This window comes from Chiroxiphia lanceolata, chromosome 3 (assembly GCF_009829145.1).
Source record: "Chiroxiphia lanceolata isolate bChiLan1 chromosome 3, bChiLan1.pri, whole genome shotgun sequence".
In the NCBI taxonomy this organism is placed as follows: Eukaryota; Metazoa; Chordata; class Aves; order Passeriformes; family Pipridae; genus Chiroxiphia; species Chiroxiphia lanceolata.
In genome coordinates, this window is record NC_045639.1 from 12717244 (window position 1) to 12733926 (window position 16683).

The 16683-nt window shown below is 43.0% G+C and overlaps 1 protein-coding gene across 1 annotated transcript; it reads right to left on the reverse strand.

Moving 5' to 3' along the window:
* Positions 1 to 3285: 3285 nt before the first annotated feature.
* On the reverse strand, positions 3286 to 10398 carry CNRIP1 (cannabinoid receptor interacting protein 1). The gene is made up of 3 exons (XM_032684421.1): positions 10115 to 10398; positions 9262 to 9406; positions 3286 to 4730 (listed from the first exon to the last, which is right to left on the reverse strand). The coding sequence occupies exons 1-3, from the start codon at positions 10291 to 10293 to the stop codon at positions 4566 to 4568; spliced, it is 489 nt and encodes a 162-aa protein (XP_032540312.1). The 5' UTR covers positions 10294 to 10398; the 3' UTR covers positions 3286 to 4565.
* Positions 10399 to 16683: the final 6285 nt, after the last annotated feature.

Below are 16683 nucleotides of genomic sequence, written 5' to 3' on the forward strand. Positions count from 1 at the left end.
AGCAGAAGGTCCAGGTTACCTCCAGCACAGTCAAATGGTTCTTGTCTTCATCATTATCAACTGAGAATTCAGTATTGCTTCTCTCAGGATTGTTCAAAGGCTGCAGAAGTTACTGGATTGAATACCAGGCTGTTCCTTGGTACTTGGGATAAAGGGATTAGAAGTGTCTATTCTCTGGTAGAGGAAAACAAAGATGTTACAGATGGTATACGAAGCATGTGTATATGGATGGCAGCAGTGAGGCTCAAGTTTGAATGAGGGAAAACAGAATATCAAAGCCATACACTTGGTCAATGCAGATGTGCTGCTATGAGTTATTTTGTTAAATTTAATATTTTTGGCATCAAAATTGAAGAAAAAGTTGTCATTGCTTTTGAGCCTTGTCTCCAATGAAGATCTGTTTGTATCTTTGTACTTATACCTGAATTGTTCAACTCACTGCAGGTCAAAAGATTATAAACTCCAATGATTGCAGTGGGAGAACTCACAAAACCCTATGGTAGAGACAGAGAAAAAAGGCAGAGAGGACTGGTTTGGTTCTTCCTGGGTTGATGCAGCCTTGTGTTCCTAAGGCTGAAAGCCAAGGCTCACAGGGATTTGAAGTCTTAAAAGCTGGTGTCAGGAAGAGGAGGAAAGGAAGCAGTCCAAGGAATGCTGGTGAAAGCTGCCAAGCGTGCAGCAGGGAAGGCCTGTAGGCAGGAGTGCCTGCCTCTCCTAGCCAAAGATCTGGACTAGTTCCACTAAGGGGACTTTCCAATCATTGCTTTGAGGACCTAAGGGAAAACATGAATGTTGTAAACTCATTATACTGCTTCTTTGTGCTTCAGGGTTGACATAGATATTAAGGCAATGTTCAATGCTTTGAATTTTGAAAGTCACAGCTCTTGTTTCACATCTCAGAAAGAAGTTAGCATTTACAACGTGCCACACCCTTATTTCATCAAAGCTTTGCATGGAGACTTTAGAGGAATAGGATGCATAACCCACACGTCAAAATTTTACAAAGCAAGTTAGGGAGATGCTCTTAACCAAGTGAGAAAGAACCTCTGCTGGCATGCGAAAGCCTTGTATTACAAAACTTACCTCTTCATTGTACAGAAGTTCTGCTCACATCTTATATACAAAGAATGTTATAAATGAGGTTTTCTGGAACTCTACTAGTCTGGAATCATTGAGGGTCACTGCACCTGCAAGCCAATGGACAGAGCCTCAGCTGAAGCCAGTGAAACCTCCCTACCATGTGTTAGTAGGGCATGGAGACTCGAGCAGTAATATCTCTTTCTCATAAACAGTCAGATGGTAGGAAATACCAAAGCCTGTAGTAGCTGCTCTAAACCTTGTGCAAACTCTAATGATCTCATACAAGCCCTATGCAGGATTACAACTGTAACAACCATGACTAATAACTTGCTCTCAAATTCTGTTAGTCAGCATTCTGAAAGTGCTAACTTGCTACCTCTAAACATAGATGAAAAAGTGACAACAAGATTTGGAATATTTGTTTCAATTTTTTCTTATGAAAATGACAGCTGGACACTTCATGAGAAAAAAATCATGAAGTCTGTCAGGTATAAAACCTCCAGCTATGAGTGTTCAGTGGTTTCAGCTGGATTGACACATTGTCAGCACTTTCTGACATATATATTTAAGCTTAGTGTATTGTGTCCTGAATTTTGGAGTTTTGTGCAGAAATGGAAGTATTAATTAGAAAAAGCTGTGTAAAGAACAAACTTGTCTGGATATTAAATGCTGATGATTGAATAATGCATCAAACTGTCACAGCAACAGTTTTTTAGTGACTCAAGCTTTATGAATATTTAACAGAGTTGTCCTGGATGAAAGAAATCCAAAACATTACTTTCCAGGGAACTCCTAAAGTCTTGGGTCTCCTTTACTAGGAGCAAATGTTTGCTTTGTTAGCAAAGCCCTTGATGAGCAAGGGGACATTGATGGGATTATTTTGCTTTACGTGTGTGGAATATCAGCACTGGGGGTGTGGATGTGAACAATCTTCTGTTTAAGAGTAATGCAAATCACATTTCTGTATGCTTAAACCTCATCTAGGGGAGAGTGATATGACAGCTGATAAATTCCTGATACACCTTCCCTGAATCTGCCATTAACCAGTCCTCATCCGTTCTCACTGCCATTGTCTGTAATGGGGGTGCTGCAATCCTGGGCAGTGATATTCAGCCTCAGGACATGGACCCTGCAAGACACAGTTTCTCTTGCTGTTCTCTCCTTCCTTTTAAAAGCAACTCACCATCTGCAGACTCTTTCTTGACCACCCTCTGAGCTGAATTGCTACAGGACTTGCCGGGATGTGAGAAAAGTGATCCCTATTTGCCATTAATATGGGAATGAGCATTTGCCTTGGGAAGGGCGTGCTTCCAGCTAACTGAGAATAACAGTCCGACTGTGCCAGGATAGGCTGGACTTATTTATTGTAGCATTTCTTAAATGCTGGAGAGCTAGAACAGGCCAAGGATTTCATGGAAACTGAGCTCAAAGTAAAGGTCCATCTTAAATGTTTTGATTTTACTGGGACAGAAGTTTGTCTGCTAGCTATGTATGATATGTATTTCTTGCCAATGTGCTTTTCCATTCATATGGACAAACAAAATAAACCAAAATATGCCAATTGTTGCAGAGTAAAATCACTTTTCTAGCAGTGCAGAGATAGAACTGATTGACAACTGGAAGTCTGGAATCATTAAAGCACTTTATCTGGAAACTTCTGCTAAAGTGCTGGCAATAGCACTTCTGTCTGAAGTGCAGATTTCATTTCAATTTTTTCAGTTTTTTCATTTTGAAGAATTCTTCCTAAGAAGAGTCTAGGAAAGAAGTTAATGCAGAAGATTATTTCTAGAATTTAATTTCAATAAAATTTGCCTATGTAATGTTGCCTTGGAGTGGAGATGCAGCTGGATAGCTCACCATTCCAGTGGGGTATTCCATCAGCACTACTGTCAGGCTCCTTTGTAGAAACCTGCCACCAGTCAAGCTTTTCGATTCAATGGAATAAAATATTTCTTTGCTTTTTTGCTTTTGCCCTAAATCTCTGCTTTCCACACTATGTTAGTACAACGAGCTGCATGTTAATAAACTCTATTGAGTGTTATTGCATTAATTAGAAATAGGAGCTTTGGGTGAACAACCGGAGGTACTTTGAACTGGATTCTTAGAAAGCACTGGCTACGTAATCGCTGCTGTTTGACTCTCTAAAGCCACTGACTTTTTTAATACAGTATTTTCATCTCATTTAGGTGGTCATAGTAGAGAAGAAATTGTTTAAGTCCTTTATTACAAAGATCAAAAGTCATGGTTACCATTTACATACACAATTTACAAATTATTCACAAAGGGAAAAACAGATATGCAAGAACTGGCGGACAGCTTACTTCAACCCAAGCTGGGGGAGGGACAAGTGTAGTTGTTTTCTTACTTTACTTTCTTTACTGAAAGAAAACATACATTTGTTTTGTGTTGCCTGTTTGTGTTAAACACTGATCTAGTGTTTATGTAGCACCTTTAGTTATAACCATGCAAACGCTTACATGCTTATCTTTATTTGAAAGAGTGCAGTGCATGTGTAAATTGTGCACTGGGATCTGCACCCTTCACACTGCTGGGTGTTTGTTGGTCAGAAATCTTGTCAATTTTGGTGTGGTCAGGCTTGAAAATGTGAATTTGTAGGATTTTACTGATTTGAGCAATGTGTCATTAAAACGAAAACTGAGTTTACCATCAGAACTTAAAGAACTAAACTAGGTATGGCTTCTGTATCTCTCAAGAATATTATATGATCTTAAGATAGATCTTAGCCATGTTGTTAGATGTCTTTGATACCACAATTGATTTATTGCTTTTCCTTCATCACATCTTTAAACCATTTCCTAAAGCTATTTCAGAGGCTGGGAAACTTAACAACAAAGAATCTATTTTGAGAGATTTGGTAAATTAGCAAACTTCACAGAATATCTTACAGCACTTAACAAAAGGGAGAATGAGTTTCCAAATTCCTTGGTGTGAAAGCACAATACCAACAGTGCATTAGCTGCCATTTAGCTAAACCTACAAGTATCCATATTTTGAATTTTTTGCTGTCCACTGGGATGACATGTACAACAAAATTCTTGAAGGAACACACCGATTTAGGAGCAAACACAAATGTAAATACAGAAATCACCAATGTGATGTTGATCCAAATCCTAAGCAATAAAGCAAAACACTTCACAAAAGTTGTTACATCTATGGGGAATAATCCAAATACTTACAACAGTATTATGGTGGTATGACTTTCTACCCAGATATCAGATATTCTTTACCATAAACTTTTCAGTATTCTCAGGGTGACAGATAAAGAATGTTGCAGATGCCATGGTAAACTTAAAACACAGTAATAGGCAAATATTTTAGTGGCACCACCTGTATATACAATGTAGTTGTTGGAACCTTATGGACAAAGCAACCTTTCAGTATGCCTTTGTTAAGGCTTCTTGCTGGTTTAAAAAGGTAGATTTTTCTTTAGGGAGATTGTCCAGCAGTATTGGTTTCCCATCTCTTCAGTGGAAGGTCTCTTTGTTGATCCACATGAGGCTGCGTGTTTCGTTTGGTTTGCATTCATACTCAATGCTGCCAAAGCTGTTCCCCCACTGGCAATGATCCCGTTTGTGGTAGTTGTAGAATTTGACTTGCCAGACTGTTTCAAAAACACCAATGTCATTGAACTGCAAGGAAGAGGGAATATTAGTGTTAGTGAGATGATTCTTTTCTTGGTTTCTCTCTCTTAAGGAGAAACAACACTTGTGAAACAGAATATAAAACAGCTGATATAGGGGTTATTGTTCCTCAAATCAATAAATCAAAGATCTGTAAAGCCTGCTTTAGAAATCAGAAAGTCTTTTATGCTTAGGTATACATAAAACATGAAGGATCAGATTCTGCATGTACTGTCCTCTTGCACTTACATCTGTGCAAGGCAAGGGAGTAAAAATATTCCAGTTCTCATATAGATAAATGTTACTAACAGCAGAAAACAGCGCTATAACCTTTCTTAAAATGGCACAGCAGTAATTGGCCCAATGACCTCAAAGTGGCTTGTATATTCTGTAGATCATGTACCAGTGATCTGCAGTGACACAGACCACCCACCACTTTACCTTTATACCATACCTAGAGGCTGCAGTTAGGACTGGGAAGATTCCTTCTTTCGCTCCTTCTGAAACCTTTGATACCTTTGTACTTTGGAGCCTTGTGTTTGCAGTGCCTTGACTGAAATGTGCTGCGATTGCACCACTTACTCCTTCCCTATGAGTCTATTCCATGTTTTATGTGACACTTAGGTAAGAGAAGCTCTTTGTGCATTTCTATAACTGCTGGTTGGACTGTGATAGTGCAGCTGAGTAAGAGAAGATAGGAAGGAGATAACTAGTGTGCTTAGCATGTGAGTGTCTAATACAGTGAAGAAGTAGTGAGATGACTGCAAGTTGTCTGACTGTTCTTGCAGCTTCGAAGTGAATGAGACTATGCCTACAGCAAGTTCTGTAAAATAAAGGGTGCTTTTTTCTTTAAACCACTGCTAGACACCTGTACAACATCACAAAAACCTCAGTGAGGCCTTGAAGGATAGATTATGATTTCAGTTTTAATGGTGATGGAAAATTTGAGTTCCTATGCCTCGAGACGCTGCAGAGAATCTGAAGTGGGGGTGGGAAGCCTGTATGTGTGTATTGCTCTTGGTCCCAGTGGGATGGCTTGTGGATAGTGTTCTGTTGTTAGATTATAGTAGATGGTGAATTCACTGCTACTGAACAGCACTGTTCTTTACATTTTTTCCCTTTAAATATTTCCATCACTCACTTTAATGACAGCTTCTTCACTTGACTGTTTTCCATTCCCATCATGTGCCTGAGAGCTGACCTTTTATCATCTGCCTGCTACAATCACACTTGCAAAGTCAATATGAAAGCCCTTTCACACAGGGACTCTTCCTGAGTTCCAAGAAAAACCTGCTGTATCCAGTTCTCTCAAAAGGACAAATTTGGTTTGTTTCCTTTCTCTAATTCAAGATGTAGTTTGTAAGCTGCTGCTGCTGTGTAATGGACATTGCTTTAAATCTTCCCTCAGCCTACTGTGGTAAGATAAATTTAGCCTTGACAACAGCAGGAATTGCTGTGTGGTGTAAGTGAAAGGTTTTATTTGGCACTAGTTCCAAAAATTACCTTAAAGAGTAACTGAAATATTTCTGCCACTTCCTCTGACAAAGAGAGAATCAGATGTACAACCTATTTTATCTCTCCCATCAACTAAAACCCTAAGTAAGGACTTTTTTTCATTGATCATCTTTGATAGTCCCGATGCACTCATAATGCAAGATAGTAAAGGTTAAGCACATTGGCTATTACTATGCACACACTCAGTGTGGAAACTGAAGAAAAAAAGGCATTTCTAATAACATTTGTAGAAGGTGATACAACACAAGAGCAGTATTAATTTCATTAATGTATGGAGGATCTGAATTTCAACAAGACAGAGGAAGAAAACAAATTCCATCTTCCTTCAATGACCCAATTTGTTGAGCTACCATGAGTAGTTTGACTGCTGTGGATTTCCAGGAGAAGGAAAGAATTAATTCCAAAGCTTTTCTTCTACCATGTGCCTCCTACCAGCCCAGTATTTAGCAGATACAGAAGCTCTGTAGTATGATGAACGTTCTTCATCATCAGAGCTCCTCTGAATTCCTGTGGTCCTGCAGCTGAATCCTGGCTACTCCACTGGGCCTGTATATCCTTCCCCAGGGAGGAGGGATGGCCTCACTCTTCACAGGTCAGACCTAGAAGTGTAGCTCCCTGTCTGCTCTTCTCTGTCATCCAGTGCTATAGGTTTGAATAGTTATTTAATCACTCCCTTGGCATTTGCCTGCTGGGATGATTTGATGGCTAAATAGGGGGATAGAGGTCTGGTTTCTTTATTCAATCTCAGTCTGATTAAGACTAAAATGAGGCCCAAAGAGAGGTTTCTGATTTAGTTTACACCATCTGCCAGAGAGTTTAGCAGTTACTGGATAATGTGCATACTTGAGCACTCAGGTAACAGAAACAATTCCGAATCAGGATTGTTGTTTTCAATGTATAAACTCTGGCTGTCACAGATCAGATATCTACTAGCTAGTTAAAGCAGGAACAGAAAGAATTATTTGTTTAAAGTTTTAAAGCGAAAGGGAAATATATTCTTATGGATCTCTATGGACCTTCAATCATTCAGACACTAGATTGCCAATATCAGACCATATTTTGACTACAGGACAGACTTCATAATCTATTTCTAATGTGAATTCAGTTTTTTTGCCTTAAATAATGTCCTTACCTCCCTATGATGCATCAGGATCCTGTCTGCTCTAGAAAAGGAAGTAAAGGCAGAAGTTCCTCATAGTTGAAGGAAACAGGAATATTTAAAGCTGTTTACAACAAGCCCAGTTTTGAAGATTCAGGAAGTAAGCATTCAAAGCAGTTTTCAGACTGGGGTATCTGAGGTTGGTTCCCTAAATCTGTTACGGCTCTGCTTGGCTAAGCAGCTAAATGATGAGTTAAACATGTAAATCCCTGTTGAGTTGCCTTTATTTAATACTTAGAAGTATCAATTGTGGACATCTAAGTCTGTACTGAGGAACCTATCTATCAAGATCAGATCCTACAAGGGATTGAGAACCTGCTTAATGCTTGAAAATCCTATTAACTTCATGGTCAATATCCCAGGATTTGATCTGTAAAAACAACTCTTTGGGCAAATATTGTGGCTACTCATTGTTATTCTTCAACAAACCATCTGAGAGCTTGTATCTGAAAATCAGACCCTCCTTACGTTTCAGTTGTGATTGGACTCAGTTTTCTCCATAAGAAAAGTTAAACTTCCAGATTTTCAGAGTTCACATCAGTGCTGCACTTAAGGATAAAGGTGACTATCAAAATAGGGATACCTTAGTCAAAGCAGATGGTTTTTTGGGAATGTTGCCCTTCCACCTCCTGATATAAAGACACTAGGAAATATAACTGCAATGCTCAACAATGACATCCAGCAGCCCTTTTAAACTTGTTGTGAAGTAATACCACGTGTTTGGTTTTCTTGGGTGTTAAAAAGAAGTGGCTGTGTAGAAAAGTGATTAATGTGTACAGATACTTTAAGGTAGTCTTTTAACCTAAGACTATGAAGTAGTAACTGTTAATGTGATGTGGGTCTCCAAAATTTAGCTAGGCACACTGTAATTATTAGAAACACCAAACAGAGATGTTACAGTTCTTATTCAGAAGGGGATTTCTATGCTAAGTTATGGTTCCAGAAAAGTGGTGGTCTTGGCAAGGTCCTAAACTTATGTAAGTGGGAACAGACCCTTAAGAGAGCTTCAGGTGAAGATGGTTTACTGCCCTGATTACCCTTTTTGGTACAGAAGACATGAAATAAACAGTAGAAATCCCTCAAAACTGTAATCAGGAGAGGGAAAAAAACAAACCACCAAACCAAAACAAATCTCCCTCTGCATGCTGAGCATACCACACAAAGAGTACTGTGGAAATCTGCCTGCTGCTCTTCCTGTCCTCTGTCAGCTCTGCTGCCTTATGGGCTGGAGCCTTTGTCATCTCACTTTGGGGCCATGGAGCCTCTCTTTAAGATTGGGGTGAGGAGCCACTTGAATAAGAACTTAGGTTTGTGGATGCAGATAATGGAAGCACATGGGAAAAGGGAGAAGACGGCCTTTGTCTTCTCCCTTGTGGGGGCTTGTTCTCACACATTTTCAGTCTCTGGCAGGTCCTAAGGCATCCTGCAGATGACAGGTGGAAGGGGAGAATAGTCACCCCTTGTGCTTGGGGCATGCTCTGCATCAAAATAAATGGTAGTGCTGGCAGGAAGAGGGGTCCCTGTATGCCAAGGAATTGGATTTCTAGCCAGGGAACTTGGTGGGAGTTGGTTAAGTCCTTCAGAAGAGGTGAGAGGTTCAGCTCATAATTCTTTCTGCCGCAGGACCCCAAAGGGCTTTGCAGGTCTCTAGAAAATCCCCTGCTCCTCCCTGGCCCTTCCTGCTCTCTGGGGAGAGAAGGAAGCAGGACTACATTCTGGTCAGCAGCCTGACTGACACAAAGCAAGAGGAGGCTGCAGCTGCGATCAGACTTTGCCCTGGAATATTTCACCTCCACACTCTCTCTGGGAGTCAACCCCCTGCTGCCCTCCATTGCCCTCCCATGCCAGGCTGGGAGGTGTACATACCTCCATGTTGACCTGGATGGGCTGTCTCTCCCCACTCTTGGTGTGGGGCACCCCTTCTGTGTCGTAGATTCCTGTGTAAGAGGCCACTTGTGCATCCCGCGATGTCTCCTCCAGGGGGACATTGACACCCCCGATGCCCATCGTCCTGCAAAGAGACAGGATCCAGCCTTTCAGCCCTGTATGTCCCCTTCCCTGGCAGCTTGGAGCCAGCACGTGGGCTTGCAGCCTGGCAGCCTCTGTGCTGGGGGATGCTTCAGGGATTTTTAGCAGACCTGCATGTGCTGCTGACTCACTGGGGCTCTTGAAAAATGTCTGGGCTCTGTAGGCACACAGGGAAGGAGTAGCAAGGAAAGGCAGGAGGGATCTGATTTCCAGTAGCTGGGGAGAGGTCAGTCGAATCTCTTCCGCAGGGCTGCCCCTCCACCCAGAGCTGGTTCCCCATCTGGTCCCAGTCCCTGCTTTGCCACGCTGCAGCGAGGCTTGGGCATGCTGCAGGGACTTCTTCCTCCAGGAAAAACCGCGGGGAAGGAGGGAGAAAAGGAACTGGACTCGAAAAAATCTCCGGGAGAAGGTGGGGAGAGAGGGGGAAGGAAGCGACTCCAAAACGCAGCCTCCCTCCCTCCCTCCCTCCTTCCCGAGCCAGCCATGCAAACATCGGGAACAGCTGGCCGGGAACACAGAAACGGGGCCACCAAGGCAAAAAGGGCGGGGAGGCAGAAATCACGGCAATCCCGCGCTGTCAGCCTGCCAGGAAAAAACATTAAACCTCTAAAAATAAAGGGGAGGAGAGGGAGGGCAGGACAGGGCAGGGCAGGGTCGGGGGAGCCGCCCCGGGCAGGGCGGCCGCACTTACGTGGCCTGGACGGTGCCGGGCCGGAGGGACACCTCGATCTTGTACTTGGCCCCGGTCAGCAGCTTGATGGTGCGGTTCTGGCCGAAGCGCTGCCCGTCCACCTTGAAGTACACGGCCCCGTCGTTGGGCTGGATTTTGAGGGAGACGCTGATTTTCACGAGGCCGGGGATGTCGCCCATCGCTTGCGGCCGGAGGGGGGGCTGCGGGCTCTGCGCGCGTCTCGCCCCCTCCGCGGAAAAGGCGGCTTGGACGGGAGCGAAGGAGAGGAAGAGGAGGAGGGAGGAGGAAGAGGAGGGGCTGCCGGATCCCAGCCAGCCCAGCCCTTCCCAAAAGCAGCGGATGAGATACTAGATTTATTTTTTTTTTTTTTTCTCTCCCACTAATCGCGGCGCAGCATCTGGGCGGTGGATGCCCTCACCACCCCCCCACCCCACCCCTCCCCGCCCCGTCCCATATCCCGGTTTGGGGGACATTTACAGCTGCTCGGATTGCAGGCGGTTTCCAGGGAGTTAATCCGGCCCCGATTACTGCAGCCTTAATCCCGCGGTTGGTCGCGGAGGAAACGCGAGGGGCCCGTTCAGCACCACGGGCGCGGACAGCGGCGCGGGCGGGGAGAGCCCCGAGCGCTCCTCCGGCCGAAGGGAGCCCCCAAATCATCCCGCAGATCCCCTCATCCGGATGAACCCCCTCCCGAAATCAACCAGGGAAACGCGTTCCGAGGGCTGATCGAGCCCTCTGGGCTGACAGAGCCCTGCTGAAGCATCTGCGCAGCGATACGCGGGAGCCGGAGCTGCCCGAGAGAGAGGGGAGGGCGGAGAGCAAAGACGTGGTTCTGTAGTTCTATGGCTCTTCTCTCTCCCTGTGCGGCAAAAGGGTTTTGTTGAGTCACCATGCCTGGACTAAGGGTCACTTTCTTGACTGTCAGAGTCACCATGCCCCGGACTGAGGGTCAGTGTCTTGCTGCCTCAACATCAGCAGGTCAGGGCTTCTGCTGGGATTTTTTTAATCACTTAATTTGCAATCTTCTTATTCAAATGAGGAGGGGGAAAAAAAATCCCACTGTAATTACAGTATCAGATGAGAATCTCATATCTTTAATGCTAGTCTTTACCTATAGCTGGTACCATTTGTTCAAGGACAAAGATCTCTGCAACTGAAAGTTGTGCAATAATTCAACTCTCTGTCTGTCTCATTCCCATCCAACAGTTAGAGATTTCTTTTAACCCAGGAGCACGTGTGTGCATCTTTCCCATTTTTGCCTTTGTTCTTGTTTGCTGTTAAAACTACAGCATCCTTATGGCTGCCATAATGTCCAAGCAAAAAATATATCCGTGGCCCAAGTCCCGTGCCAGAGTTAATTATTTTGTTAGGAGAATTTCACAGCTACATGTTGCACTGTACCTGATGTATTTGCTTTTCTAAGGCTAGGATGTACACATGGTGGTGAAATGCATTGCTAAGCCAAATGGAAGATATAGTATTGCCCAGCTGCATTCCCTTGTGCATGTAAGTTACTTAGTGAATTAATTTTCTTATGAACACTAAGTAAAATAATACATTCTGCTGAAAGCCTCTGAAAAAAAAAAAATCCTACTGTGTTTGCCTTACTTAGGTATCCAGCTAAACATAGGCTTCATAATGTGTTCAGCCAGACAGGTTTCTGCAAAGATAGGGGCAGGACATGATCTCTGCCTCTCAGAACTCTGCATCTCCACACAAAAAAAAAAAAAAAAAAAAGTGTCTCCGTGTGCATTTCTCCTTATTTCCTGACTCTCAGAGAATTCTCGTATTTTGTTACATTCTGTGGAAACTACTACACTTTGTGGCTTCCTGGAAGTTGTGCTTGCAGCAATTCCCGCTTCTGTAAGTTTAAATGTTATTCACTACAAAATCACAGGGGCCTCACACGTGGGGAACCTGATAGTGTCACTTGAAGTGGTGTGTGAAGAGTGATGGCCATTGCCAGGGATCAGCTTTACTTGCCTCATGGGCCAGACGTATCATGTTGTAGTAAATTGTGTGTAGCTGAAGACATTGATTGCAATTAGTTTCCCAAGTACATGAGAGGTCAGATCTATAACGAGGTTTTTTCCCCTTATTATTTCTGCCTGAATGATCATCTTTCTATGGACACAGCTCAGGCTGTGAGTTTATTCCAGACCACTGTTGGGGAAAAGGGGAAAACATGAGGGACAACTAAAAAAAGCATCATATTATGGATTGTGTATGTGTAGGCTGAGCAACTGCTCTACCATGTGAAAGTGAAACATGGCGAGAGTAGAACGCTTATGAAGAAGGAACTTTAAATTTAGGCAAGACCTTTCTTTTTATGGATCCAATAACTTCACATGTGTTACTGCATTTACTTATCCGATCCTACCAGATGCTCCTTATTAGTGTAGATCAAGGGGAGGGATTGCCTTTGGTAAGTATTTCTGCAAGGTTCGTTTTGTTGCTGCCCACCTTAACAGCCCTGACCAGCCTCACCTGGGGCTGTCCATGGGCCCTATTCTAGCTCAGTCCTGAGGTTTAGCTTCTTCCTGAATTATGCTTAGGGCTGCTGGTCTCCAGCTCTGCTACAGACATATCCAGCTGTGGATGCCCTGGATCCTGACCTGCAGACTGATCACCTGGCTTGACCTCAGCCCATCCCCATGGAGGTGCCTGATGCTGTGGGATGTGCACTGGCTGTCGAAACCCATGTGCTTCCAATCCCCCTGGGGATTTTCTGTGGGTTCCAGCCCCCAGGCTCCTACATGGTTACTTGATATTAATTGTTTGATATTCTGTAGGGAGGAAAATACTTGCAGGAAGAAGGAGTCGTGGACGAAGAGTAAATGTGCTGACTTTTACAAAATTCTAAATAGATTACGTATCATAGACTTAGGAGGAGGTCCTATTTCTCCTAAGCCACAGCAGTAACTTACTTCCAGGAAAGAGATACATTTGTGTCTGTTCCTCTGTTCTCTACACCTGCATTTGAGGGGTGGGGTTGGAATATTTAATGTCTTTATAAACTACAAAACTGCTTTTTCTGGTTTGTGCTTTTTTTTTTTTTTTGGGGTGGTGGGGGGGGAAATGTTAGGGTTTTTTGCTTTTTCAGTCCTTCAAATCTACTTTTTGTTCCTCTGGCACCTGACATTTCCCAGCCTGTTGTGTGGTGTCAGCAAGGTATATTAAGCTAATTCCCCCCCCTCGGAGCAGGAAGATTGCAGCACTCACCTGTGCCCTGGTAAACTCCTCAGTGGTTTTGAAGGGAATGTTTTTTGAGTGAGCTGTAGCCAGCAGTTCTCATCTCTCTGTGTCTTCCTAAAACTAGGAAAATCTTCTCACAGTGCAGCTACGTCCTCCAAGACCTCTTTCTTGTGCTTGGACCTTCCCTGCTGTGTCAATATCACCTGCACTTATCACTGATGAGGAACTACTGTAGGGTAGAGGTGAGGTTGGATGCATTCAATGAAAGGTCAGAGATAATACGTAGATAAGCCCTGACCTGTGTTTTGTGCCGGTCCAAGCTGTCTAGAAAACATTCTGGAGAAATCAGTTTGGTCTCTTGAGTGCACCCACTGAGTGTGATCTCTCTAGATATGATAATATGTCGACCGAATAAGCTTTTCAGTATTAGCATTTACGCAGGTAGACCTTCTTGCTAATACACTAATCCTGCTGCGCAGTTCCACAATCATTGAATAAATAAAATGTGCCTTGAGGTCAGATCACGATGGTTCATTTAAGGCAGTCAAACCACAGCATTTAGATTCTAAGGTGACATGGGCTATACCCTCTTTGATTAATTCCTTAATATAACACTAAATTTGGAAATGCTGCAATTTGGGGTTTCTTTTCAAGTAGGGGATGCAAAGCCACAATATTTCATTTACTAAAAATAGCCATATGTGTGATTCCCTGTAAAGGGAATTGTGCTGAGATTTGCACCTGTCAGCTCTTAATTTCATACTGTGGTTCTTTTGAGCCCTCTGTCTCCGTGCAGAAGTGAGAAAGAGCTTTACTGAACTATCAGCTGGACACTCTTTATCTTCTTTGCAAATCACTTGTGTATATTATTTTTCCTGTGCAGACAATAATTTTGAACATATAGCATTTGTTATAATTTCCCCTGGAAATGCAGCTTGATCTGCTGTAGTGCTGCATATTTATGGAGAGTTCATGTGCTCTGTTACAGATGGGGTGAGCTTATGGCATTTACAGTACAACAAACATGTTTGAACCAGCTCTGCAAGGGCTCATGGAGAGAGCAGTGAAGCTGATGTAACAAACTGAGGAAGTGCCTGCCTTCCTTGCAGCTGTCATATTTATTTGCAAAAGATATGGCTTCAATTTTCTATATAAACACTCACAGGTCTCTCAGATAGATCCCTTGCTCAGATAAATGTGTTTGATCACTTTTTTTTTTTTTTTTTAATGCTTACGGGAGCTTGGATTGTGAAGTAGCAGAAACAAAGCAGAATATTCTGAAGAAATATGGCAGCAAGATCTCCTGTACAAGAACAGATTGCTCACCAGTAAACTGAGCTAAGGTACTCAGCTCTGTTGCAGATTGTGCTTTTGTGACAAATGCTGCTGATCCAACATTACACACCTTTACCTACTTCAGACAGAAATTGGGAGAGCAAGGTAAATTACAGCAGTTTTCCACGTTGCAGGTTACTTTGTCTTTCTGCCAGACAAAGCTCTTCCTCCCCTCTGTGGAGAGCTAGAAGAAATACAGCTCTTCCTTTATCTTATGCCTGGTGCTGCTTTTCAGGAAGGGCTGGACAAAGACGATCTGCATCCACAGTCCAGGCTGTCCCTCGTACCCGCCATGGCCACCGCGTGGTTAAGGACCATTTTGCCTCACATGAGTGATTTAGCTGTCAGCATGTTTCTGCCTCGGGGGAGGTAAGTGCTGACTCCCCTGAGGTGGTGTGTGACAAATGAAACCAAACCTCAGCGTTAAAGAAAAGGATTGTTCCAGATGTGTAAGGTAGAACGGCGAAAGGACGAGCTGAGCTTTGAAGATGAAATAGAAACAGCATAGAGCAAAGTGTTATAAAAGTGGTTGCTTTCAGCTAATATTGGATGGAGGTGATTTTGTGCTTTGACACTGAGTTGCTTAGGTAGTTAATGATAAATTCTTGAGTCTTTGGCTGTGTTTAAAATTATATTTCACACCTCCAAGGGCTTTTCATGCAGGTAAATGAGAAATGGAACTTTTGTGAAATTGAGGAGTCAGTAACCTTTTCTGTTTGCATTAAACCCCTTTCTAGTATAAGGTCATATAGATGTTCTATTGGAGAGGATCCCTGGTCATTTCATATCATCAGTGCAGGGCTCTCCCTGCATCCTGTGAGCCTGAGTCATCCCAACTCAGCACAAATACTGAGTCAGCAGGAGCAGGTGAACAGGAAAACCTGGGGAAAGAATGCCCGCAGGGAGGAAAATGTCAGCATATTCTTTTGACTTTGCTCACCATAAGTCCTTCCAGCTGGGGAAGTGGTTTCTTTTCCTCAGGCCTGAAGGGTGAAGCAAACTAGAGACAGAAGAAGGAGTTAACTGTGATCCCATTCTTGGTCTCTAATCCTTGCTCCAGGCTCTGTAGCATTATGGCCTCAAGGCAGCTAATAAAGGGATATTTAGGCTTCCAGCCACACCGTGAAAGGTGTATTTAATTTGAATTGTTGCCTGTGACCTGTATTTTTGGGTTATCTAATCAGGAAAAAAAAAAAAAGTACCTTTTCCCAAGGATGGAACCACTGAAATGAAAGGGAAGATGAAGGAAATAATTCACCTTCTTAAGCAAAAGGAGCTAGTAGCATTATACAGGAGGAGTCTCCAATCTCCTCAGTCCATCAAACATCATTTTAAGGCTTATGGGCAATGAAGGGAGCCTTCATATATAAGTCAGAATATAGCTAGATCATCTCCTCTCTGGGAATGCATCTTCATTCCAAGGTCTGGACCTGGTAGGCAAATTCTCTACTTTAAATGTGACACAAGCTTTTTTGATCACTTTTTAATGGTAAATTTTTACTTTTAGCTCCGAAGAGCATGAAGTTTTATTAGCTCTGTGTGAGTTTCTGTCTCTAATAATTTTAAAATCTGTTTGTTGACTTTAAGTACACTTGACAGCCAGAGAATTGGAAAGCATATATAAAGTCCTTGATTTGCAAAGTGCCTAATGGATGATTGGTTAGGTCAGCAACAGGGCCTTTAAGCAGTCAGATCCTCACAATATCATGATTTACATGAGCAAAGGAACAATTTACTGAGATTGTAGGTTTTAGAAACCCCAAACAATGTAGGGGTACATGAAATCATCACAAAAAGGTGTGCTTTGGATAGAATGCACTTCAAAGTGTTTCCCCTGAGATAGGTGGTGGAGACAGGTGCTCTGCCTGCAGAAAGACTGGAAGTGTAATTTGAGCAACAACAAGTCGAGAAAGGTCTGGAAAGGAAAATCTCCATTCAGACAGTGGGGAGAAACATCCAGTGGTTGGTATAGTAAAGCACTAATACAGATAACCAAGGAAGGAGTGGAGTCTCAACTGTGGGAGAACCACTACATAGGC

Bases quoted from the DNA above. Each gene is read 5' to 3' on its own strand.
- CNRIP1 (XM_032684421.1), bottom strand. From the start codon at position 10,293: ATGGGCGACATCCCCGGCCTCGTGAAAATCAGCGTCTCCCTCAAAATC. The intron at 9,407-10,114 runs GTAAGTGCGGCC...GTCTCTTTGCAG, and splicing joins CCCGGCACCGTCCAGGCCAC to GACGATGGGCATCGGGGGTG. The intron at 4,731-9,261 runs GTATGTACACCT...TCTTCCTTGCAG, and splicing joins CCATCCAGGTCAACATGGAG to TTCAATGACATTGGTGTTTT.